Source organism: Mercenaria mercenaria, chromosome 1 (genome assembly GCF_021730395.1).
Source record: "Mercenaria mercenaria strain notata chromosome 1, MADL_Memer_1, whole genome shotgun sequence".
Lineage (NCBI taxonomy): Eukaryota > Metazoa > Mollusca > Bivalvia > Venerida > Veneridae > Mercenaria > Mercenaria mercenaria.
Genome location: NC_069361.1, coordinates 83,696,581 through 83,723,581, shown reverse-complemented (window position 1 = coordinate 83,723,581; position 27,001 = coordinate 83,696,581). Strand labels below are relative to the sequence as shown.

General features: G+C 38.5%; 2 protein-coding genes across 3 annotated transcripts in view; one reads left to right on the top strand and one right to left on the bottom strand.

Moving 5' to 3' along the window:
• Positions 1–13,798, top strand: part of LOC123532133 (uncharacterized) — a 31,500-nt gene extending 17,702 nt beyond the window's left edge. The window contains exons 2-3 of one of the 2 annotated variants that reach the window (XM_045313492.2): positions 2,093–2,240; positions 13,428–13,798. In XM_045313492.2, the coding sequence (XP_045169427.2) occupies positions 2,093–2,240; positions 13,428–13,575 (296 nt within the window). In that variant the 3' untranslated portion in view covers positions 13,576–13,798. Of the gene's footprint in view, positions 1–2,092; positions 2,241–5,086; positions 5,175–13,427 lie in introns of those variants that run through there. The other variant, XR_008372697.1, reaches the window with a different exon arrangement.
• A 9,410-nt stretch (positions 13,799–23,208) lies between these two features.
• On the bottom strand, positions 23,209–24,996 carry LOC123564728 (uncharacterized). Its single transcript, XM_045358497.2, has one exon. It carries the CDS (start codon positions 24,994–24,996, stop codon positions 23,209–23,211), a length of 1,788 nt encoding a protein of 595 aa, XP_045214432.2.
• Between the last annotated feature and the right edge of the window lie 2,005 nt (positions 24,997–27,001).

The following is a 27,001-nucleotide window of genomic DNA, read 5'->3' as shown; positions in this document are numbered from 1 at the left end:
ATGTTTGGCTACTCTGGTCAGCTAGAGTAGCCAAAGTAACCAGGTATCATGTTCGCAAAATATTTTCAGTCTTAGCTAAGTTTAATTATGAAACTTAATATTTCTCATTTCTATCTTAATAGCATATTTATTTTCAGGTACATATGTTTTTTACTTTCAATTTGGTGCCATTTTTTCAACAGAAGGAATACGAGACAATACACTGGGGATAAAATACGCCATGAATAAGATCCAGAATGGGTCAATGCAAAACAAAAGACCATGACAGCCAGGTCGAACTGCACTAAATCACAGTCCAGTGTGGTATGGCATACAGCCGTATAAGTACTGAAGATCCAGGATGGATCGGTGTCGCTTCGTTGTATCTACCCTTCGTGGGAGGCAGGCCACGTTGTAAAATTACAACTTATATAAAAAGAAAACATACCTTAACATTATTTACAATGCATATAAACAACAGCCTTTGCATATACCCGTTTATTTTATTTATTCTTTTTTGTTTGGAAAGTGTCATTTTCTGATTCGTGTTACTCTTAACTTTGTTCGAAAATATACCGTCTTACTGTTTCTTTGTTGTTGTTGTTGTTGTTATTTTATTTGATATTTTTAGGCTTGTTTTAAAGATTTTCAATCTATCAGAAATATATAGACCTGTTCGCTTTAATCTTTGTGAATTTCAGCATTCATATACCACATACACAACACGCAATAGGTCTAACTTTTTATTTACATGATAATTATATACAACAGTTAGTGCAACCTAATAATGTATATGATTTTTATGAAAAAGGATCATACATTTTAAAAATGGCTCTAGTTTACATGTTTGTCTGAATTTTCTCTGGCTGTTCTGGCCAGCCAGGGTGACCAGAACCCGTGCGCATTTCAGTTATTCCTGGTTACTCTGGCCAGCCAGAGTAGCCAGACTATGTAAAAAATTATGAAACAGGCTGTCAAGGTCAGCCACAGTAACCAGAGTTCTGATTACTCTGGCTACTCTGGCAACAAGTTTTACTGTATTTTCTTTGGATATTTCTGATTAGCAGGGTAGCTAGTACCAATGGCAATCTCGGAAATTCTGGCTGTTCTGGCTAGCCAGAGTAGCCAGAGCAAATGAAATCATGGTCACTCTGACTACTCTGGCTGACCAGTGTAGCTAGAACATATTAAGATCCTAGAACGTCTGACTACTCTGGCTGCTGTCTGAAAAATAAGACAATTTTTTGAAGTCCGTTTTATGAATCACTTGATACATATAAAACACTAAAAAATCAAACCTGAGAGAACCAAAACGGTGAGGAAGCGGTCGGCAATAAATTTCTGATCGTACGCACACATTAACTGTACACCATTAAAGTTGTGTTGACACTAAACCCAAACCTTCAGTCAGTGTACGCACATCCAGTTTGGGCAATTTAGGCTAATAATGCTGGCGATGAGAAAGCACGCCGCGCCGGGGAACTAATTTTCTTCTAATTCACTGCGTTTTACCATCAAAAGTATTATGTCCCCTCGTACTTGGATTCAGTGTTTTGGATATGCACTTTAACCGGTGTTGTTCGGCATGAGGAATGTTGCCTTGAACAGACGCAGACAAACCGTATCTGCTATTTAAATGGATCTCGCAGATATTATCAATACTGGGTTGGAAAATATTTCGTTCAGACGATCTTGTTTTCACATAAAAATAAATTGAAGATTAATAAAAGTCTAATATATATCTATTAGTTATTGTGCATATGGCAGTGCAAAAGTACACATGACTTTTCATCTTCAGTGCAATTATAATAATGTCAGTTTCTGTTTCCATAGCGGAATTTACTGAAAACAGCATATGGTGGTTATTACATAATAATGTTCTACAACAAAATGAAATTTAAGCAAAAATAAAAGAGTCATGTTTTACTGTATAATCTTACAAACACGCATATATCAGGACTGCAATAAAATAAGAAGATGGCCGAAAATCGAGCAAAAAAAACCCCCAAACTTTTTGATATAAGGGTTTTTTCAAGTTTTTATGAAACACAAAAACGGTTTGTTTGTGGCATCCATTCGGGGTTTAAGTAGCTTACATTTTATGTATACACAGGTTTTGTACAATCTTTCAACTACAAGGACGAAATAGCTCAAGGAACATGTACATCACTCATCACGGAACCTGATCATGTATATGCTGTACGACGAACATGCACCTCGAACGCCGCAGACACTTGCGACACAGTGTGCAGTAAAATGGGGTATTGCTTTTATCTATACACCGCATCGATTTGACTCTTTAAACTGTTTGAAAGCTACTTATATTATTTCTTCTGAAACAAATAGTTATATACAGGAAAGCGTCAAATTAGATCTAACTTTACTTATTCCCTGTTCCTTCTTATTTCAAGGTTTGCCCACCTGCAAAACTTAACCAATTCATACATTTTTCTATAATAGTACCGTGGTAATATTACGCAAACAAAAGAATGGTACGGACTTGTTCGACACGGATAATTATTTTTTCTTTTGTAAAATATAGTTTTTACAAAATATGTATAGGAATGTAATAAATTACGATTGGATTGGTCAATTTCCCTTTGAGTTATTGCTATTGATTTAATGAAAATTCCACGTCCGCGTCCGTCCGCAGCCATTTCTCAGTAACTAGCAGGTAGAATTTCATGAAATTTGAAATAAATATGAACCAGCATACTGCAATGATGCCCGTCAAGTTCTTTTTTGGATTGGTCAATTTCCCTTAGAGTTATTGCCCTTGATTTAATGAAAATTCCACGTCCGGAGCCATATCTAGAAAGTGGTTAGGAATATTTAAATAAAACTTCATAAACATATTTACCACTATAAGGTTATGCAGCCTGTCTAGTTTCAGTCAGATTGCCCAAGTAACACCAGAGTTATGACCCTTAGAAGTTTCTTGTGTTAACTGTATAAGGTTCTATAAATATGGCAATTACTGCTTCATAACTTGTGATATATTTGACCTAGAACTATGAAACTTAAACTGAATTTAGATCATCATAATGTGGTTGAGCATACACAAATTCGTCCGGATCTCTTTACTAACTTTAGAGTTATTGCCCTTTAGTTGTTTAAAAATCCACAGATTTGTACATAACAAACCAACCAATTGGTAGAATTTCATTAAGCTTCTTTCATTCTTTTCAATGAATATTTATTATAAACATGTGAAGTTGTGTACCCACACCTGGTCTTAGTCACACCCCCTCCCCCTAAAAAATTTTTTTTCATTCATTTTTTTTCGAATCTTCCATGAATATTTATCAACATGCAAGATTGTACCGTTCCCCACCTCACTCCTCCATCCAGTCATGCCTACCACCCCGATCATGCATCCCCCACCCCATTTTTGTTTTAATTTTTAATTTTCCATTAATACTTATAATATCAACATGTGAAGTTTTGTACCCTCATCCGGTTACCCGCTGCGCCCCCCCCGCCCCCACCCCCACCAAAAAAAGAGGGAACATTTTTTCTGTTAAATTGATTTTGGCTAATGATGAAATTATTTGCTTCTTAGTAACATCTTTAACTTTATGCTGGATATATTGTTTTTTGCCATTCCTCACCACAAACCCTTCCGGCGGGGGATACCAATTCATCGAATTTCCTTGTTTTGTTTTGTTTTTGTTGGGTTAAACGTCAAACCGACACATCTAAAGGTCAAATGGCGACATTCCAGTTTTTTAAAGAAGAAGACCACAGGGTTCCGTCCGTACATTATTTCAACACGGGCGGGTACCGGGGGTAGAACCACTGATCTTTCGTAAAACTTACGGTCTTAACATGCTCTGATTTCAGTATGATGCATGTTGAACATATTAAAACACATTTTTCGTGAAAAGCGCCACAATTTACCTTTGAAAAAAAAGTAAAAGGTGGTAAAGGTAAATTTTATTTACCGTCGCTTTGTGAAACGATGAACATAAGCTCTGTAGAGCTTTTGAGCGACCCTATCCTTTCAGAAAACAGTCAAAACCAATTATACCTTACCGCCCTCCCCCCCCCCACCCACCTCTCGCCCAGCAATTTGCTGGTACCTATTTACAGCTGGGTGGACTGAGGCAAACGTGATAAAGTGCCTTGCCCAAGGACACATCGCAGTTGGAGTAGCCAGGAATCGAACCCGAGGCCTTCACCTCCGTAGAAAAGCGTCTTTCCCTCTCGACCAATGAGTCCTTTTGATAAGAAACGTTTTTACATTTCTTTTAAAAAGCAGAATAGTCTTACAAATTAGATAAACATACCAGTTCAATTAATCGTGCAGAAATTCAGGGAATTATCTGTTTTAATTTTGCTGCGAACATTATTAATTAAAAGCAGTTACCAATCAAAGCCTTGTCCTATCCATTCGTTGACAGCAGAGTACCTGAATTTACGTTTTTATGATTAAAATGTAATTAAACCATTGGCGAAATGTTAAGCTGAAATGCAGCCACTGATCAGTGCAACCATGAGCTGCATTACCTTGCCATTGAACATACATAACCTAAACGGAATGGACTGCTTTATCAATAATAATTCATTCGCCATATTCATAAATGGTCAAAATGGATCTATTTTTTTGTAGAGGATTCTGAGATTTTCTGGAGTATACTTATAACTCTGGTAGTTATCCCTCCCCCTCCCCCCAATGCAACATATTTATAAACACTTTTCTGTTTGTGGAAGAATTTTAACTTAAACATCAGACAAGAACTCGACTTCTGTTTTTCCCACAACTAACACTTTTATAGGCCGGAAGGGACGCCGGTGTCCGTCTGTCTGTCCGTCCGTTAGCAAGTTCGTGTCCGCTCTTTAACACATGGAAGGATTTCAAAGAAACTTGACACAAATGTTCACCACATCGACGCATGATTTGGATGGCTCGCTTTAAGATAAAGGTCACACTTAGGGGTCATATGAGTTGGTTTCGTGTCCGCTCTGTAACTCTTGAACCGTTTGAAGGATTTTAAAGAAACTTGGCACAAATGTTCACCATATCGAGTCGACTCGGATGGCTCGATTCAATTATTCTTTAAAGCGAAAGACAGATTTAGATACTGAATTATTTTTCAAATGACAGGAAAAAGTGTTTCAATTCCTTACACGTCTATACCGGGATAGTACTCGGAGGTGCTGAAACAGGGAAAGAAGGACTTCACACGTATAGATACAATAGCTGTTTAAAATATACCTGTGGTCCAAACTTCTGCTGTTGTGGAAATAAAGCGCGTATGTATTTTATTCGTATATTGTTTATTTGTTGATATAGATTAGTTTTGATAATCAAAAAGTCGGATACAATTCTAATTTTATTATATATCAGTAGAATTCATTTACTTCATTGTTATCCTAAAAAGAAAATCTCCATCGTCTAAACTCCACTAAGTTGCAACATAACCTCGACAGTTTATATATTTCGATATTGACGTGTACATTTCATTTTTCAAATTATGTAGTTAAAAGTTCATTTAAACCATATAAATATCTCACCAGGGTGTACCATATACGCTTCCATAAATACGTTTTCACAATTATACTTTCACATTTGCAAGTTTCCAGATAACTTCTACAATTTTTAAGGGCTTTTGTCTAAACTTACGGAAAAATATAACTTTCGATAATTCTCAGGATATGAATGGACCATGCACGACCTAGAAGTTATGGCCTTTTGAAATTTTACCAGAATTCTTTTCCTTTCACAATATTGATATTAGCTTTATCCGGATGACGGTATGTAGACAAATACTCTGAGTGGGTTTCATTTAAATTAGGTATAGAAAATGGGCCCTTGAGTGTGATAAGTTTTATCTACGACTTGACTAAATTATAACCCAATATAATCCACTTTCCAAGTTAAATATAAACTTTGTTAACCCGTCTTTTTGATAGAAAATGCAACCTCTGATAGTAGTATAGGGGCCACTTTGCTTGTAAACAAACGGGCGCCATCTTGGATGACCTAGTTACTATAATTAGTAACTCATTTGCATATAAGAATTCATAATAAGTGCGCGTGTGCGGCGGCCATTTTGAATTCTAATGACGTATTTATGAAAATGCTTAGGAATGCCTTGTATACTTATCTAGGGCGTGTTCGCGCACATCGAGGGTCAACCCTACAGGTCACAATAGCCTAAATAGTTTTCCCCATATATTCTATATAAAACTGACTTTTTTTTCAAAGAGCTAGCAAACATACTAGACCCATTTCAGAGAACAAATCCTTTCCTCATTTTAAAGAGTTATGATAAAACTGATTTAAAATGAATAGAAAAGTAGGGGTCATGTATCTTCTAAGAGAGATTTCTCTGGTCACATTACTGTAAACTGACATCAAAATCACACTTCTGCGACCTGGAAGTACTACTCATACTAAAATTGAGCTTGACTTCATCGAATACAACCTGCTCTCCCACGTTTCCTACCAAAATGTCAACAATACATCCACAGTGAAATCTAAACAAAAACTAGCCTCAATTTAGACCTCTGTTCAGCGAAAAATTAGTATTCAAATACTTGACAGCCGTTACGCGACTAGACCAGATGGCTCACACGCTGGTTCCTTTTAGTTTAGTTAGGCCGGGAGATAACACGAAAACAAAAGCTATACGCATGCGTTATAAAGAAACTCTAGTATAAAAATCATTCGAAAGAAAATGTCTAATATAATTACGTACTACTGACCAGTCATTAAAACTATACGAGAATACCTATTTATAAAATGAAATTAAAATATTACCTACTCAACGGATGTAAACCCGTCGATATCCCACGCTAAAATGAACCAACACTTTTAGAATACAGATTAATACCGTCGTTTCTAAACATAAAATAGCCAATCAGAGGGCAGGAAAATGAACCAATAAAACGTCTCCAATAAAGTCGTTTTGACCAATGAAAACGTCGAAATGTTAACCAATCAATCCTCTCCCTCCTCCACTCCTCCTCCTCCTCCTCCTCCACTTCACTCCTCCTCCTCCTCTACTCCTCCTTCTCCTCCTCCTCCTCTTCCACTCCTCCTCCTCCTCCTCCACTCCTCCTCCTCCTCCTTTTCCTCCTCCTCCTCCACTCCTCCTCCTCCTCTTCCTCCTCCTCCTCCTCCTCCTCCTCCACTCCTCTCCACTCCTCCTCCTCCACTCCTCCTCCTCCTCCACTCCTCTCCTCCTCCTCTTCCACTCCCCCTCCTCCACTCCTCCTCCTCCACTCCTCCTTCACTTCACTCCTCCTCCTCCACTTCACTCCTCCTCCTCCTCCACTCCTCCTCCTCTCGCCCTCCTCCTCCACTCCTCCTCCTCAACTTCCTCCTCCTCCTCCACTTCTTTCTCCTCTGCCCCAAGAAAGCGTAAGAATGGCAAACAGAATAAAGCAGTGTCTTTTTGATAAAAGATACTTACATCGATTTCACAAATGCATCAGTGTCCTGTTTGCCATCAGTCTTTCTCTAGGATCGACAACATGCGGAGACATCAACGTTATGTCCACGGAAATGACGAAGCCACTGACAGTTTTTCACCGCCATTGCAAGCATGGGACATCTCAAGAGAGATCACGTTTCAACATCCATTTTCTATGGTCGTTTCAGGACCAAGTGGTAGTGGAAAAACTGAATGGACAAGAAATTTGTTATCATCAAATCTTGTAAGACCTCAGCCTCAGCGTATCATATGGTGTTTTGGACAATGGCAACCAGTGTATGATGAACTTCGGCGTGAAATGTCCGGGGTCGAATTTGTACACGGTATTCCAGACTACCTAAACGATTCCCAATATATAAATGTTAATCGAAGGAACCTGCTGGTCTTTGACGACTTGATGACTGAAGCTAAATGCGATCAAAGAATTGCTGATCTCTTTACCAAGGGCAGTCACCACAGGAACATATCTGTCGTATATCTCACCCAAAATTTGTTCCCTCAAGGTAAAGCTTGTAGAGATATCGCTTTGAATACGCAGTATCTGGTGCTATTTAATAATCCTATTGACAGACAACAAATTGCTACATTGGCGAGAAGAATTTACCCTTCGTCTAGTAACATCTTTATGAAACGGTTTGAACGAGCGACATCAAGACCGCACGGTTATTTGGTAATAGACTTAAAATCGAGCACCCCAGAACAACACCGTTTACGCGATAACATTTTCGAGGCGAACAATCCAGAAAAGAGAAAACGAACGGATGATGAAAATAAACAAGAAGACTATTTCAATGGAGAAGGATACTTACCTGACAAAAATGATGACAAGGATGAAGATGAGGAGGAGGATTATGATGACCATGATGATGATAGTGATGATGAAACAGAAAATAGAAATAATGACACAAGCTTTGTAAAGAAACGATCTTTGATCAAGGGACCTCCCGGTAAACGTAGAAAAGTTGAGATTATAGAAGAGCGATCACGCCGTGAGATATGGCATAAGCGTTTTCAGGATCCTCTCAGACAATCTATTAAAGAACAATTCAGAGCTAAAGTTAACAATTATACGGAACAAGGGCTCTCTTTTGAAGAAGCTTACCGTCACACCGCTAATGACGTGCTGCCTGAACTAAGAAAGAAACTGAGACAAAATTATGCCCGATTTCTAATCGACTTTTATGAGCTACAAAACGACCCTACTCAGCAGCAGATTATACAGTCGGCTAAGAAACTTAAAAATCAGCACGGGATGACTGTCAAAGAATCTATTCGGCAAGCCATTGCCCTTAGAAAAGACCTTTTTGTTGAGTTGTGGCCCGATCATAAAACCAAAGAAGACTATTCAATGGAGGATAATAATAAAGAAAGTGATGACGATCAAGAATCGGATGATGATGAATGAACGTTGTAAGAAGGATTGGCGTGCTTTAACTTTCACCGTGTCAAAATGGGTTCCATAGAAGTGTACGATTATAAACAAGAACAACGGGTCCCGGATAAACCGGACCCTCAAAAAAGTGAATACAACATTTCAAAGACCTGAGGGACGGATACGTACGGCCTGATCATATGGGCCGTTACTTTGTAGGAAGCGGTGCATATCGAAGAAAAATGGCCGAATTAAAAGAGGAACGAGAAAGAGAAGCACAAGAACAAAAAGGGGAAGATCTCCCCGTAGTAAAACTTGTGACACCCGTAGCCCAAGCGGTTGATATTGCTAGGTCAGAAATAAGACAATTTCGTGTAATTGATCAATACAATTCAGCAACAAGTTAAACGCTTTAAAGTGCCTTTTTCTACCAATTTCTGTTTGCATGATGATCACAGAGCATAGTTAGTACATCTATGTAGATATTTCCGGGTCCTTCGGGTTCCGTACTGATGTTACAGGGGCAATAGGAATTTGGTTGCAAGCTATGTTCGCACCACTTGAGTTCTATTTTCGGATGAAATTTGTTCATGTATTGTCGGAGCATATATACCCATGTAGAGTAATTCATATCGAACTCTATTCTCGTTTTTGTTATGTCCTTGTACTTAACATAGAGACACCCCTTCGCTTCCAGAAAGTCGCGTAAAGCACACTCTATGTCTACCAAATAATGACCGTCAGGCAAATTAATCCCCATGTCCGTATACGGATCACCAGTGTGGATGATGGAGAAGTCTACATTCATATTCGTCCTGTTTCTTATATAGCTTGTCAATAATTCTACCAAAATGTCTTCCGAAAACCCAAAATGTACTTTACTGTAATGCGCTTCGTAAAGCCATACTTTGTGATGTACCGGACACACTTCCTTTAAGTCCGCAGCGAAGGAATTCATCATATTCTCGAATACTCCCGAACTATTTTCCATGATTTGACTTCTGAATGATTTTGTCTGATGAAAGCGCTATTATATACTCGCCACAAAGCCTCGATTTCAAAAGGAGGCTTGTATTTTTAGTAAGAACGTCATTTATCTCAATTCTGATCGGTCAATTAAAATAGTAATACTGGATTAAACCGGTAAAAACCAGACAAGAGGCACTAATACACTTATTTTCAATGATTCTCATTTAAAGGATAAATATTAAACTTCCCTGCGGTTTTATCTCAGTATTGGAAAACAAAGTCGATCCGTGTTACCGCTTGTCAAAATTCTTCTTCCTGATTGGTTGTAGGTAGCGAAGTGTTATATACTCCAGTTCTACAGGTAAATATCATACGATTAAAGGATCTCAGGTAGAGCGCATATCACGGTGTATGCTGTATGAACGATTAAATTAGGTATTTCTATTTCATTTTTCGTATCGGGTTTATTAAAGACATTTTGCTATAATCATTTCTATAATTATGTATAAAGCGTTAACGCGCTGTTTAAAATCGATAAATATGTAGCGTGGAGTAGACGCAAAGCGATACGTGTCTTAACCTGTATTGGGAAAACGTTACCGCTTGTCAAAATACTGCATTCCGATTGGCTGATGGTAGTGAAACGATATTTCTATTCAACCATCTAAAGATTTGATTCATTAGGCGAATTTATCCGGACAGGTAAGTTGTATGAACGATTAAATTAGGTATTTCTGTTTCATTTTCGTATCGGGTAAATTCATGACATTTTGCTATAATCATTTCTATAATTATGTATGAAGCGTTAACGGCGCTGTTTAAAATCGATATATGTGTAGCGTGGAGTAGACGTAAAGCGATACGTGTCTCAACCTGTATTGGAAAAACGTTACCGCTTGTCAAAATAATGCATTCCGATCGGCTGTTGGTAGTGAAACGATATTTCTATTCAACCATTGATTCATTAGGCGAATTTATCCGGACTGGTAAGTTGTATGAATAATTTAGTTAATTATTTCTATTGTATTTCGTATCGGGTTTATTAAAGAAATTGTAATCATTATATTAATGCGCTCATAAATCGCGCTATGTAAAATCATCATATTTGTACGTTATAGTACGGATTTAAGTCTGTCAAAATAGTTTATTCTCTGATCAGTATTCAGACGACCGTTGTCATTTGCAGAAGAGAACGCCTGATCCCCGCAAAATTCGTCTGCGCCGGTGAAAGTGTTAACGGTAAAGTTTTCCATGTCATCCGTATGAATTCCAATGGATGACGGCTGTGCACTCTCTTATATACGATTCGCTTTCTGAATTCGCGATGTCATTCGTTAATAATATTGAGCGTCGATTGGTAAAAATTTCGACGTTTTCATTGGTCAAAACGACTTTATTGGAGATGTTTTATTGGTTCGTTTTCCTGCCTTCTGATTGGCTATTTTATGTTTAGAAACGACGGTATTAATCTGTATTCTAAAAGTGTTGGTTCATTTTAGCGTGGGATATCGACGGGTTTACATCCGTTGAGTAGGTAATATTTTGTCTTTTAATTTCATTTTATAAATAGGTATTCTCGTATAGTTTTAATGACTGGTCAGTAGTACGTAATTATATTATACATTTTCTTTCGAATGATTTTTATACTAGAGTTCCTTTATAACGCATGCGTATAGCTTTTGTTTTCGTGTTATCTCCCGGCCTAACTAAACTAAAAGGAACCAGCGTGTGAGCCGTCTGGTCTAGTCGCGTAACGGCTGTCAAGTATTTGAATACTAATTTTTCGCTGAACAGAGGTCTAAATTGAGGCTAGTTTTTGTTTAGATTTCACTGTGGATGTATTGTTGACATTTTGGTAGGAAACGTGGGAGAGCAGGTTGTATTCGGTGAAGTCAAGCTCAATTTTAGTATGAGTAGTACTTCCGGGTCGCAGAAGTGTGATTTTGATGTCAGTTTACAGTAATGTGACCAGAGAAATCTCTCTTAGAAGATACATGACCCCTACTTTTCTATTCATTTTAAATCAGTTTTATCATAACTCTTTAAAATGAGGAAAGGATTTGTTCTCTGAAATGGGTCTAGCTATGTTTGCTAGCTCTTTGAAAAAAAAGTCAGTTTTATATAGAATATATAGGGAAAACTATTTAGGCTATTGTGACCTGTAGGGTTGACCCTCGATGTGCGCGAACACGCCCTAGATAAGTATACAAGGCATTCCTAAGCATTTTTATAAATACTTCATTAGAATTCAAAATGGCCGCCGCACACGCGCACTTATTATGAATTCTTATATGCAAATGAGTTACTAATTATAGTAACTAGGTCATCCAAGATGGCGCCCGTTTGTTTACAAGCAAAGTGGCCCCTATACTACTTCTGATGTTTGCAAGATTTTTCTAGCATTAGACTCATGATTTCGTAGACCCACGTTTCATAAAAATAAGGTAGAAAATTAGGCCTTTAGAGTTTTACAATGTTTTTCTATGATTTGACATGGAGACTTTGTTTTCGGCCCCAGATGACACAGTTTCGAAGCAGACCTAGTTTCAGAAAGACATTCAGTCTGACCACATGCCATGTAAATCAAGTAGAAAATGTGGCATCTGCAGAGTTAACAAGGTCTTTTCTATGGTCTTACCTAGTGACCAAGTTTGCAATATCACATGACCCAGTTTTGAATTATGTCAAGATTTTCAATTAATGTAGGTAGAAAATGTGGCATCAGGAGTGTTATCAAGCTTTTCCCACGATTGGGCCTATTAGCATACCTTTTGACCCCGCAAGACCCAGGTTTGAACCGAACGGTTTTATAAAGACAGGCTTTCTGAACTTCTTTCATGCAGATCAGGTATAAAAATGTGGCCGTTAGAGTGTAAGCAAAGAGTTTCTATAATTTGACCTAGTGACCTTTCTTACCCCAATTGACCAAGTATCGAAGTATTCCGAGATTTTATTGAAGCCAAGATTCTGACCAAGATTAATTGTACCTTTAGATACACGCATGACCGTCTGTCTGCTGGTCCGTCCATCCATCGTGCCCGTTCCATATCTTTTTAATTGCTGGAAAGATTTTTTGTTATGAACCACATCCGGAAGACGTGCAGAGCACACAACCGTTCAATAAACTCACACTTTGAGGTCAAAGGTCAAAGATCTTAAATTTCGTGTCCGCTCCATATTTTTGAAACCACTGGGAAAATAAGTCCAATGTCATGGATCAAAAATCTTATCTCCCTGTCAAATCCATATCGTGTAAGTTACTCGAATGAATTCAATAAAATTTAGCATTAATTGTTTACCTCATCTACACGACATGCAAAGTGCACAGCCAAGACCCCCAAGGTAATTCAATGTCACACTTAGATACCAAAGATCAAATAACATAAATTTGTGTCTGTTCCATATTTTATATATTTTATACAATTAGAGAGCACAACCTAAATCACTAGGTCCAAGGTCAAGGTAACACTTTAATGGCAAAGGTCATCATCACATTTTCTCTCTCTCCCTGTTACAAAGCGCAAGCGGCGACGTAGGGTATTAATCGCCTTTGGTAATAGCTCTAGTTAAGATTTGAATTTGTTAAATTGTGGACACCGGACCATCCACTTATAGTAATATCATTCATAATTTTTTAATTAAAATTGCTCCTTTGCTGTTTTCAGGAAAACTTGCTTCAACTCATTACATGTGTATAATGGTGTGGAACTAACAGCGTCAGACACCGGTAAAGAAGCTCTACATACCTATAGGTACAACAGCTGTGAGTCAGCTGGCTGCGGGCCAAACTTCTGTTGCTGCTCTGGATTGTAATTTTGAACAAGCATTTTAGATACAAGTTGTGGCATAGCCGTCGGATGATATGATGAAAAACAATTACGATTCTCTTATATTTTAATCCAATTTCCCACATTCTGTAACATAGATATATTCATGCTTTTAGCTTCAAGATCGTATCATTGGTCCTGATCTCTAGTTTGTCCCTGCCTCACTGCCTCTCATAGCAATTGTCTACTCTTTAGAGAAACCGACAAAATAGTCAATCATACTGAATATTTTGAAATCTTTTTCAGCTTCCTTTATTAGAACATTTAAAGTATCTTCAGTAACGTAAAACATTAACAGCTCTTAAACAGCCAATATACTAAAGTTAAGTTTTGAATATTTTCAAATGAATTTTATTTTCTGTGTAAACCGCATCATTAAACAAAATACTGATCATAAGAAGTATAATTGCTTCTTTTTCCTTTGACCAAGCTCTTACGCTGGCAGGTCTGAAACTGATTAAAATTAGCGTGTCAGAAATATTGAAACTCAAATAAATCTATTTTCGGATGCTAAAATGTGTAAAACCATTAACATTTGAAATAAAAACATAGAAGTTACATGCCAGGCTCAAAAAAGCTGAAAAGCAGTATATGTATTGTGAGTATGTGAAATATGGAGAGCCTATCGGAATGTGTCCCCCGAGTAGGATTTCCAAAATATCATACACAACTTAAAGTTATGCAAGTCTAAAATCATAAATTTGTTTATATTGTACTGTTTAGCGAATGCCTGAGCATATAGTAAAGTTGAGAGATATTTCATTTTCCTTGATTCAGGTTGAAGTTACTGTATGTGTGTGGCTGGCATACAATACCATCTATGACCTCCGCCCTAAATCCCACAAGTCGAAACATGTGCGACTAATTGTGTCTCCCCACAATTCAGGGAGTTAACACGTTATTTTTGGGGTTGCCACATCACGGGACTTTTCGATATCGTATACACACCGGAAAAAATACTCTATTGAGGTAACATTTTTGTTTATATTTTTATTACTTGACGGGCATTTATAAGATAACAAGACAGAAAACTACAGCTTTCCTCAATACAAAGCGCCTGTCACATATTCTCAATACTTTCTTCAAACACGTCGCTCAAATCGCAGTGTGCATGTTACCTAAACATTTGGTTCATGAAAAAGGCATTTGGGCAAAGTAGCTGAGAAAAGTACTGAGTAAGTCTGACAGACGTTTCGTTTCTAGGAAAGTCTGTATTCGAACCTGTTTACATTATTTAAATCAGTCAAATAGTAAGGAAATTATAAGTAAACAATCAAACAATTTCCACATGTGTACGATACTGAAATGTCACGTGGGTTGGCCACCCAGTTTTGGTCGGTCTTCTGTCTGTCTTTCGGTCCGTCACAAAATTGTGTCTGCTCCACATCTGTTAAAACCATGCAAGGATTTTCAAACTATTATCGTAAATAGACGATGTCAATATGTGTGGTCATGTCCAGTCAATGTGAAATATAAAGTATATTTGGCCTAAATATTTGGCATATTGAGACGACATGCAGAACACAACTTCCAGTAAAGTTAGTTCAAGGCCAATTTTGTTTTTGTCTGGTTTAGATTTAGAGTCACACCGACACAATATAGATCATATGGCGACTTTTGATGGTGGAGGAAGACCCAGGTACCACTCCATGCATTATTCAGACATGGCGGTTATCTATGTAGAACTACACACCACACAGACCTGTATTACGTGACTCTTTCAATCAGATAAATATACAACTAAACACGAGAACCATGTCTTAAAATCCAGCAAAACGTTTTTTCCTGTTGTTTGGCTGTGCTTAATTTCAGATGTGCACCTGGGTAGAATCACAGACATTCCGCAAGCCAGCGGATCGACTTCTCAACATGAAAAACAGACAAATTCTGTGAATACAATCCCTAGCGAAATGTATGACTCGTTCGAATCAATTAAAAACACTGATGGCACTGTTGATTTGTTAACAGAAATCTGAATAGTAAATATATACAAATAAAACTTGCGAGTAAAAACAGATGTTTTTCTTTCGGAAGTGGCTAGGTGTCCGGTAATCAATATACATGTACGTTTTATTCACAAGTGTATAAAGTAATTGCTGGTAAAAGTCATAAATTTGCCGTTATCACGTTTTTTTTTCATATATTTTATTTATAATTAGCTCTTGCTCGGATTCGAGGCAAACTGGATATGAAATTTTAACAGCAATTTCCCGCAGTCACCGTTATTTATTTACTCAAGCAGTAAAACGACGTAGATATGAGTATCTAAATACAAATAACCGTGCAAAGTATCAGCTGAACGTGACAAACAGCTAGAGATGCTTATGAGAAAAGCGCATTTCTCCCACAACTTCCTAATCATCTAAATAGTAAGTCTTTATATACTGTTTACTTAGAGCACATGCGCTTTTCTGACGCCAAAAGGACCCTTAAAAGTAGTATAGGGGTCCTTTTGAGGTCAAAAATGCGCAAGAAATCTGGTGTTTTTTTTTTGGTATTTCAAGGGCCATAATTCTGAAGTGCCTGGGCCGATTTGACTAGTTATCGAACTTGGCCGAGCACTTATTTGCAAACACATTTTGTTGAAGTTTGGTGAAGATCGGATGAGAAATGTTCGATGTGCGGAGAAGCTTTGAGACAGACAGACACACAGACAGGAGTAAATCAATATGTCTCACACACCACTGTGTGGTGGGAGACATAATTACCAAGATAATTGGGAAAAAACTTTGGTCATACTCATTTCATTTAAAAAAATGCACAGAAGCAGCTATGACTAAATAATGCCAAATGTCAACTTGAAATGACTAAACAATAGCAAAGAACAGTTGTGGGAGGACAAATGTTGTTGTTTTTAATCACGTTATATAAAAGCACTCTGGTCATAATAATTTGATAAACAAAAAATTTGCAGGTAAGCATGTCTGAGTGAATAGAAGCACAAAAACCAAATATCAGCTAAATGCGACTAACCTTACTCAGGTGTCTTTGGTACTAAAGGTTTGCTTTTTATATATTTATACACGAGTATTTTTGTGTTTTACATGCCATGCCTTTTTGTTTCCATTAAATGCGTTAGAGATTCACCTGGAGGGGATTACTTTTATTTACACTGTCCCGTGTCTTTGGAACATGGTGGGGGTAAGAGTGAGGTTGGGTGCCCACTATAAACCGGTTTAAGCTCCCCAGTGGTGTTTTTGCAACTGACCGTTCCAAGGCGGTGTCCCACTGTGTTCCTTTGTTTGTTCGTTTTGTCCTCATGTGTTGGCTTTGTGTGTGTGTGTGTGTGTGTGTGTGTGTGTGTGTGTGTGCGTGTGTGTGTGTGTGGTGTGCACGTCTGCGTGCTGTGGGTTTCGTTTTGGGGAGGCTGCGTCTTTGGTACGTGGCATTCCCTGTTTGATATTTGTCTTTGTTTTTTTTCTCGGAAGGATGGAAGGACAGACAGAGCCAAAGCTATATCTGTCCGCTTTTCGAGTGAGTCTCTTACAGCGTTTCGAACCCACAACAATCAAGAAAAAGTGATTCATAATCAGCAACCTTAACCACTCTACAACAAGAAACGCGGCAATGCCATGAAACCAGGTTTTCAACACTTTTCATAAGAATAAACAAGAGCGCGGCCAAGCGGGGCAATATACGCCCGAAGGCTTACATCATAGGATGGGAGCAAAATTTTAAGAGCTTCACTCGGGTACAGTTTACTGCCCCTATGTACAGTAAACTGTACCTGGAAGAAAATGCTCGCGGTCAGTAAACTGTACTTCGGGTACAGCAGACTGTACTTGCATGTTTCTTCGTTTTTTGAAGAGGTATACGTACATATATTGTCTACAGGGTTGTGCTGGGACCCTGCTGGAGATGTTTTTGTCATGTTGCCGGCGTCTCGGTATCCCGCTGACGGCGTCGGAGGTCTGCAACTCGACAGGGCTCTACAGGCTTTTAGTGCCAATTTCGTAGCTATTGATGTAAGGTACGAAGACAATTGTATTAATAACGTATATTGGATTCTTCTGGGACCCGTTACAAATGTATTGGGTATGGTCCCGGCGCCGACGGCGTGACAAATAATATCGTAACGGAGAATTAAGGTCACTGTTCTGACCTGGGACTTTTCCAGTTGTTACAGCTGGGCAAGAACGTATTTGGGGATGCGCTGGGACCCCGTATAATGTATGTACAGCTTGTTGCCGACGCCGACGCCGACGCCGACGGCTTTCTAAAAAAAGGCACTAGAGAGCTTCACAGCAGTTCACATGTTAAAGCAAAGCATGAATGAAGACGGGGGATTGCTGGGACCCCGCGAGATACGTATAAGGCATAGAACCGGCGCCGACGGCGTGATTAAAAATATATCTGCGGTCTATATATTGGCTGTGTTTGCATAGAGTATCAGTTTGTTATCCTCATACTTGCAAGAATGTCACCTTTTGCAGGTGCTAGGGGGCGTAAGAGTTGAAATGATCTCTTATGAACAGACTTAATAAAACCAAGTCTGCTATTATATATGTATATAATAGAATTCCGCTCAAGCCTGCTTAAAATGTTTTGCCACTAAGATACATGTAACTGTCACTTGTATCTGTGGGTATATTAAACCTTCTGATTTCTGTATCACCGTCCTTCTTCACTGTGAACTTTTTTTTCTAGCTCGTCCATTTGCTTCTGAGACATGCTAATCTCCTTTTTGTAGACTTTGTCTGCCACTAAGATACATGTAGCTGTCACTTGTATCTGTCGTAATATTGAATCTTCTTATTTCATTGTCGCTGTCCTTAGTCTGTAGTCTGCATTATGGTTATGTTTTATGTATTGTCTAGCCTCTTCTGAAAAAAAAATAATAAAAAAATAAATAATAAATGAATAGAATGCGTAAATGCTATTAAGCTGGTGACGTGATCCTAGCACAGTGCAGGCGGCTGATGTTTGAATAAATAAATCAGTCTCTGCAATTCAACTGTGCACTGATGGCCCGCCGAGCCAACTGTCTAGCTGATATGCATCTATTTCTTTCTACTGTTTATCTTTTTTTTTTTTTAAATCTTTTCGTTGATACCCACATAAGAAAATGGTCAATATTCATACTTTACTCTCATACAATCAAACGTAGAAAAAAAAATTACTGCGCGCCGGCGAGCGTTTTTTCTCCGCCGGATGCAATTACTGTACTCAGCTTGATTTTGTCCCGCCGACGCGCACCTTTATTTTTAGCATGTAAGTTCATGTTATAGCATAAGTAGTGCTCGTGTTTGCCTGAACGTTTTACAGGACCAAGAGGACCAATTATAAAGTATCAAAAGCGATACTTAGAAGAAAAAACATTTACATGCATACTGCTCAGTGCTATAACAGGCGCTGGGTTTTATACGACTTTCTTAGGACAGTATCTGGGTGGCACATATGTGACTAAAAAAGTAACTGTGTGTTAAAGGAAGGGAAGAACCCTTTCTAAAACATTAAAACCATCACTTAGAAAAAATATTTATTGCGTTTCGGCGAGCAGTATATATTATATATCTTTAGAAATCTCTATGTTCAAGCTATCTTTTTTTATTAAAAGCTCTTTGTCGATACCCACATAAGAAAAATGGTCAATATTCATACTCTGACTATCATACAATAGTCGGTAGGGTCTAAAAGAAGAGGAAACACATAATAAACATTTAAATCAAAATTTAAAAAAAATATATACTGCGCGTCGGCGAGCGTTTTTTTCCGCAAGATGCAATTACTGTACTCAGCTTGATTTTGTCCCGCCGACGCGCACTTGCATTTTTAGCATTAAAGTCAATGTTATAGCATTAGTAGTGCTCTCGTTTTTCTGAACGTATTAGAGGACCCAAAGAAACAATTATAAAGTATTAAAAGCCATACTTGGAAAAAAAAACAAAAACATTTACATGCAAACTGCTCTGTGCTACTATACGAAAATTGTCGTTTTAGCTTTATTTACAGCGCATTTTAGCTTTACTGCCGGTCGCATGCTGCTCATATTATATTGTGATATATATGTGCTTACTTAAAGGCCCTACCTACAAAATAAAACTATATATAGCGGTGCAAGCATGGTGTAACTTAACACAGGGACAATAGTTCGAGACCCGTGCCTATCAGAAATACGAAAATTGTCGTTTTAGCCTTTTTTACAGCGCGTTTTAGCTTTACTGCCGATAAAATGCAGGTCATACCGTAAGGTATGATATATATTTGCTTTCTTAAAGGCCCTACCTACAAAATAAAACTATATATAGCGGTGCATGTATAGTGTAACTTAACACAGGGACAATAGTTCGAGACCCGTGCCTATCAGAAATACGAAAATTGTCGTTTTAGCCTTTTTACAGCGCGTTTTAGCTTTACTGCCGATAAAATGCAGGTCATACCGTAAGGTATGATATATATTTGCTTTCTTAAAGGCCCTACCTACAAAATAAAACCATATATAGCGGTGCATGTATAGTGTAACTTAACACAGGAACAAAAGTTCGAGACCCATGCCTGTCAGAAATACGAAAATTGCCGTTTTTGCCGTTTTTACAGCGCGTTTTAGCTTTACTACCGACGACATGCTGGTCACTACATACCTACAGTATCTTGCTAGCATATATGTGACTAAAATAATACCCGTGTCTTACAGGATGGGGAGAACCCTTTCTAAAACATTTAAATCATCACTTAGGAAAAATATTTATTGCGCCTCGGCAGTACATATTATGTATCTTTTGATAACTGTATGTTTACGTTATCTTTTTTATTAAAAGCTTTTTGTCGATACCCACATAAGAAAAATGGTCAGTATTCATACTCTGACTATCATACAATAGTAGATAGGGTCTAAAAGAAGAGGAAACACATAATAAACATTTATATCAAACTAAGTGAAAAAATATACTGCGCGTCGGCGAGTGTTTTTTTTAGCAAGATGCAATTACTGTACTCAGCTTGATTTTGTCCCGCCGACGCGCACCTTTATTTTTAGCATGTAAGTTAATTTTGTAGCATAATTAGTGCTCACGTTTATCTGAACGTTAAAATGGACCAAGAGAACCAATTATAAAGTATCAAAAGCGATACTTAGAAAACTTAGAAAAATATATACTGCGCGTCGGCGAGTGTTTTTTTTCCGCCGGATGCAATTACTGTACTCAGCTTGATTTTGTCCCGCGTGCGCGCACTTTCATTTTTAGCATTTAAGTTAATGGTATAGATTAGTAGTGCTCACGTTTGTCTGAACGTATTAGAGGACCCAAATAAACAATCATAAAGTATTAAAAGCGATACATAGAAAAAAACATTTTCTTGCATACTGCTCAGTGCTATAACAGCGCTGGGTTTTATACGAACTACTTAGCTACAGTATCTGGACATCCTAATATGACTAAAATATAGTTACTGTGTCTTTAAGGAAGGGGAGAATCCCTAATAAAACAGTTAAATAATCACTTAGAAAAGAAACATACTGCGCGTCGGCGAGCATGTTTTTCTGAAGGATGCAATTACTGTACCCGGCTTGAATTTGTCCCGCCGACGCGCACATCTCTACGTAGGCGGGGCTCATTTTCCAGTGCCGTCTATTGATTGGATGGTTCTCTGCCGTCTCCTAGTGACATAGATACCCCATGGAGTCTGATATAAAAGGCACGCTGCCACGAAGCGACATTTATTACATCTTTGGACGATGGCAAGAGTTGTTGTTGTTGAACCTAGAGACGCGCATACGCTTCTTCTGGTAGAAGATGGTGTCTGTTTTGCCAGACTGTCGGACATTGTCCGAGGTAAAGACGTCACTGAGTGTGCGGTTTTAGGTGATCTTAGGTTCGCGTTCTACACACCGGCAGATGCTTGTATTGTCATCAGTCAACTTCGCAGAGAGGGCATACCGTTCAAAGTCTTCATGAAAGTGCTGTGAATTGGCGACAAGTCAATAAACCAACGGCCCTTTTCAGTGACAACCAAATCACCGAAAGGAATACCTCAGTTCATTGTCAATACTTACGTGAACCAATGGGTTCGAGCATGAATTAGTCTTGCAATTTTACGAGGGAAGAATACATTAGCAAAGCCTCTGCCCGTAGGCCACGGATAGCAAATTAGGCTACTCGTGTTGATCCCTTACACCTCGAAGCGGTCTGCAGAGCTGTAAGGGTGGGTTCAGGTACCTCGGAAGGGTACCCCGTTTATTCTTTTAAGTTTAACATTGCAAAAAAATACAAAGACACATAAACCCTAACAAATGCAAATGAGTAGGCATATAAGAATTTAATTAATGCATGAATAAAGAAGGTTTACAGTATTAAATTACAAATACACAATGTGAGCATACAATTAATACTACATACCACACAATCATAATAAAAAACAAAACGCTAAGCATCCAGCTCTGGGGACCGTTCTTGGTTACCCCGTTTATTCAACAAGCCAATGAAGATTCCCTAACAATAAGAAATGAGTAGGCGTATAAGTAATTAATTAATACCTAAATAAAAAGATATAAACATCATGAACTTACGAATAGAGAATTGAAGCATACACTCAATAGGACATACAGTACAATCATTATAAAGAAAACGTTAAGGCTCCTGCTCTGAGGACCGTTCTCGGTTACCCCGTTTATTCAACAAGCCAATGCAAATTCCCTAACAATAGCAAATGAGTAGACATTTAAGCGAGATACTAGAGAAATAGCGGATTGTAAATTGTATATAATAAATACGTAAAGAAATACCTATGCGTGTAGCCAATCTAGTTTCTCGCCATCTTCAGACCGTCGAGAACCGTAGTCAAACAATAGCTCCTCTTCTGCTTTAATATCTCTTGTCGCGACTAGCAAAACAACTTCTTTATCATTCACTTCCCTCCGCATCGGTTTCAAATTCGGTTTCTTCGCAGAATGATTTACAAATCTTCCGGGACTGGTATTAAGATATTCTCCTGGTGGGTGGCATTCACATTCCGTCGACGCGTCGACACACATCTTTGTTCCATGTTTGCTCCTGAAAAACAACATGTAGTTGCATATGGGGTGAGGCAAATCCTGCAGTCGTCTTTCCGCTTCCTGTGCTGTCCTAATCGCCCCGTGATAGTCGCAAACTACGTCCCCGGCCTTTATCATGTCGTCTGTGGCAAATACTCCTTTTCCTTTTTCTTCGGTGGCGTCTCCAATACAAATATGCTTCCAGTTCTGCTTCTGGATGAATGTCATTAGTCCCTCTTCGCTTCTCTGCTTGAAATCTGTCTTGTGTTGGCGTAGTATTTCTGTCATCCTCTTCTGTACTTTGCTCTGGTTGATTTTAATACTGCACTTCTCATACATGTCCTCCGACGTTGGTGGTTGTGGGACCTCGTTCAGCTGGGCAACGTGAATCCTCTTCTGCTTCGATATCCTGACCAGTTGCTTGTTCGCAAAATATTCAGTCCATGCCTCCTCCTTCTTGTACCGTAGCTTCCGATTGATTTGCTTGGCCTGGTCGACCGACCTCACGTTAAACTGGTCCATTATTGATGTCGTTGAAGGTATCTGAGCCTGCGTTAGGTCGTCATTGAATTGCGCCATTAGTTCCATCATAATCTCGTTGGTCTTCTTTATGATTGTAGTTTTGCCTGTTTTGGGTGCCATCGGTGGTTATCTGGGTGGTGTGGCTATGTTGTTTGCGTTGGTTTCCTCTGTCTCATCTCCTTGCGATGTTTCGCCGCCGGTGCTGGTCCCTTCTTGTGGCTCCTGTTGTTCGACTTCTCCTTCTCCTTCTATTACTGAGCCTTCCGTCAATTCGTATGCCTGTGGATGGTCATCTCGGTCGCGTGTGGTATAATACTGGTACATCCCTTTCAATTGTATTGTCGTCTCTACCGCCTTGTGTTGTCCCTGTGCCCTGTAGTGTGTGTTCGCCACGTGTTCTGAGTGAGCCAAATAGTTAGAAATGTCCTTCCTTAATTCCTTGTTAAACCTCGAGCTGTACGTTTCAAAACTCTTCCTCGCGTCGTTTGCAGTGTATTCTGGATGCAATTTGTACTTCCTATGTAGTTGTGTTAGTCCATGCGATACCTTAACAAATGGCTGTCCGTCATGTTGTAATATGAAGTTGTCGTTTTCTGTGTTCTTTGCCTGCACTCTTTGTTGCCTAATATATTTGTTGTAAGATTGAAATTTCTCCTTCCAGTACTCATCCAAAACAATGTTGGCGTCATATTGTAAAGCGGTCTTATGTTTCCCCACCATCACCACCCAATATTTTTGTCCTTGTTTTACTATTGGAGCTTGACTTGTTGCGGTGTGGTACTCTGCTGCTGTTACATTAGTTACCATCGATGGCCAATTGCCCTGCGCCAGGCACACGAAAGCCGCGATATACCTGTTAACTTCCGCGAGTTCAACTTTAGATAGTACCCTCTGTTTGCATGCCTCCATGGACTTCTCGAATGTTGGTTTCGCCACCCTCAATACTGTCTGTACTTCGTACGGTGTCGCTGGGTTGAGTTCGGTCGCCTTCTTTTGTCTCTGTCGATCTCTTGCTTCTTTCTCTAGTTGCTTGAAAATTAGGCCAAACTTGTATTTTATTGCTTTAACCCTGTCGTATTCCCCCCTGTCGTCTTGTTTCAGGTTGATGCAGTCATCGTTCAAGTAGAAATCGAAAAAGTGTTTCATGCATTTGTTATAGTTGATGAGCGTCTGTACGTCAACGTTGTGAGATCTTAAAAATTCGTTGGCCAGGATGTATCTGTCGGCGGTAATGTTTCTTATGTTGAATCTTGAAGCTTTGTTTCCCATCAAGTAAGTAAGTCTAACGACGTTTTTCACCGACTGCTCCTTGTTGCATTTCCCCTGCATAGCGTACCATTCCCCTAGTTTTAAGAAGACTTCTTGTTTTTCAAATCCAATGGGAACCGCGTAAAAACCAGCACTGCTTAACCTTCCTTTTGTTCCATCCGTGTAATCGTAGGTGTTCATTAGATTCTTCTTTGGTGTTCTAAGGCCAGGTGATCGGGTTAATGTCCTTTTGTAACCATATGGAGACTTCTTTGGGCCTGACTTCTTCCTTGGTGTCACATCCTCTGGGCTGCTTAGAATTATTCTCTTGCTGTTCCTGCTGACGGGTTTCGTAGGTTCATCCTCTGTATCCGTAGAATTGTCCATGGGTGTCTCCCTGATGGTGTCTTCTTGCTCCGCTTCCTCTGTAGAATAATCCAGGATGTCTTCCAGCGGTCTTGCTGTTGCGTCCTCCTCATCTTCTTCCGTAATGACCAATCTTCTTCTTGCACTCCCGGTGTCGCTAAAGGTCTCTTTTTCTTTGCCTACCCATCCGCCAATGCCCATTTCGCGTGATGAATCTTCGGTATCCATGGTCGAGTTGTCCGGATCTGGTATGAAACCCTCTACGGCCGGTGTCGAATTGGTGGCAGTGTGAGCAGACATTGCAGTTTCTGCGGACACGGTAGGCAGACGTACCAAAGGCGGTATATAAGCATCAAATGAGAAATTCACTTGTTTTCATGCCGCCCACATCCAGATCATATGATAACATATGATATAAATTTGCTTTCTTAAATGCCTTACCTACAAAATAAAACCATATATAGCGGTGCATGCATGTTGTATGTTAACACAGGCACAAAAGTTCGAGACCCGTGTCTATCAGAAGTACGAAAATTGCCGTTTTAGCCTTTTCTACAGCGCGTTTTAGCTTTAATGTCGACCCCATGAAGGTCATAAGATAACGTGTGATATAAATTTGCTTTCTTAAAGGACCTACCTACAAAATAAAACCATATATAGCGGCCCATGAATAGTGTACTTTTACACACGGACAAAAGTTCGAGACCCGTGCCTATCATAAGTACTAAATAGGCATATTTAGCCTTATTTACATCGCGTTTTAGCTTTAGTGCCGCCGAAATGCTAGCCGTATTATAATGTTTGATACAGATTTGTTTTCTTAACGGATCTAACTACAAAATGAAAGCATAGATAGCGTTGCAAGTATGTCTATGTTAACACAGGGACAAAAGTTCGAGACCCATGCCTGTCAGAAATACGAAAATTGCCTTTTTTGCCTTTTTTACAGCGCGTTTTAGCTTTAATGTCGACCCCTTGAAGGTCATAATATAACGTGTGATATATATTTGCTTTCTTAAAGGACCTACCTACAAAATGATACCATATATAGCGGCCCATGAATAGTGTACTTTTACACAGGGACAAAAGTTCGAGACCCGTGCCTACCATAAATACTAAATAGGCATATTTAGCCTTATTTACATCGCGTTTTAGCTTTAGTGCCGCCGAAATGCTAGCCGTATTATAATGTTTGATACAGATTTGTTTTCTTAAAGGATCTAACTACAAAATGAAAGCATAGATAGCGTTGCAAGTATGTCGTATGTTAACACAGGGACAAAAGTTCGAGACCCATGCCTGTCAGAAATACGAAAATTGCCGTTTTTGCCTTTTTTACAGCGCGTTTTAGTTTTACTGCCGACCAAATGCATGTCATACCATCATGTATTTTATGTATTTGCTTTCTTAAATGACCTACCTACAAAATGATAATACTATAATTTAACTAAGTGAGTGGAGTTAAAAGAAGAAAAAATATAAATTTGATAGCAAATAAAATGCAAAATATACTGAATAGATAACTATAATTAATTTCAAATGAACTTCGAAAAGCAAGATGTATTGATAAATGCTGCTTTATAAAAAAGAATATTCTTAAATTTAACAGAATAAGTAACTGCACTTAAAATGAATATTTAAATTATTTCTGAGCGGGTGGATTTAAAATATAAAAAAAGGATAGCAAATGATATGTAAATATACTGAATAAGTAACTATAATTAATTTCAAATGAAATTGGAAAAACAAGATGTTATTGATAAATGCTCTTTTATAAAAATAATGGTTATTTCATGTATGAAATATGAAAACTTCTTGGCAATTCATTCTTGTGTCAACCTGGCTTTAGAAATCTCTTCTCCTTGATTTCGTATTCATCCGCTTATCTATTTCCATGGCTGACTGCTGATGTAGTTCTTGCCCGCTTCTCGTAGATATCAATTTTAGTGGTGTAAAATCTTTTCTGCCTCCGTGTCGCAAAGTATTTTTTTTTGATCCCATAATGCCCATTTCGTATGAATCTTGGTACCCATGTAGAGTTGTCGACTAATGAAAACACTGCAGTGTCAGAACATGTATAGACATTGCAATCTGGGAACTTAAAGATACCAAAAGGCTTTAGCAAAAAAAATTATTAAATATTTCATGCGCCAATCCAGTCATTGAAAATTGAAATAAATTAGCTTTCTAAATTTATAAAAATAAAACATATATCGTATATGTTGTATGTTAACACAGCTAATAATTCAGACTTCTATAGATCGAAAATTCACGTTAAGCTGTTCCTTTTAAGGCGTTTAGACTA

What these genes read in the sequence shown, in the direction of transcription:
- LOC123564728 (XM_045358497.2), bottom strand. Translation starts at nt 24,996, where the DNA reads ATGTCTGCTCACACTGCCACCAATTCGACACCGGCCGTAGAGGGTTTC.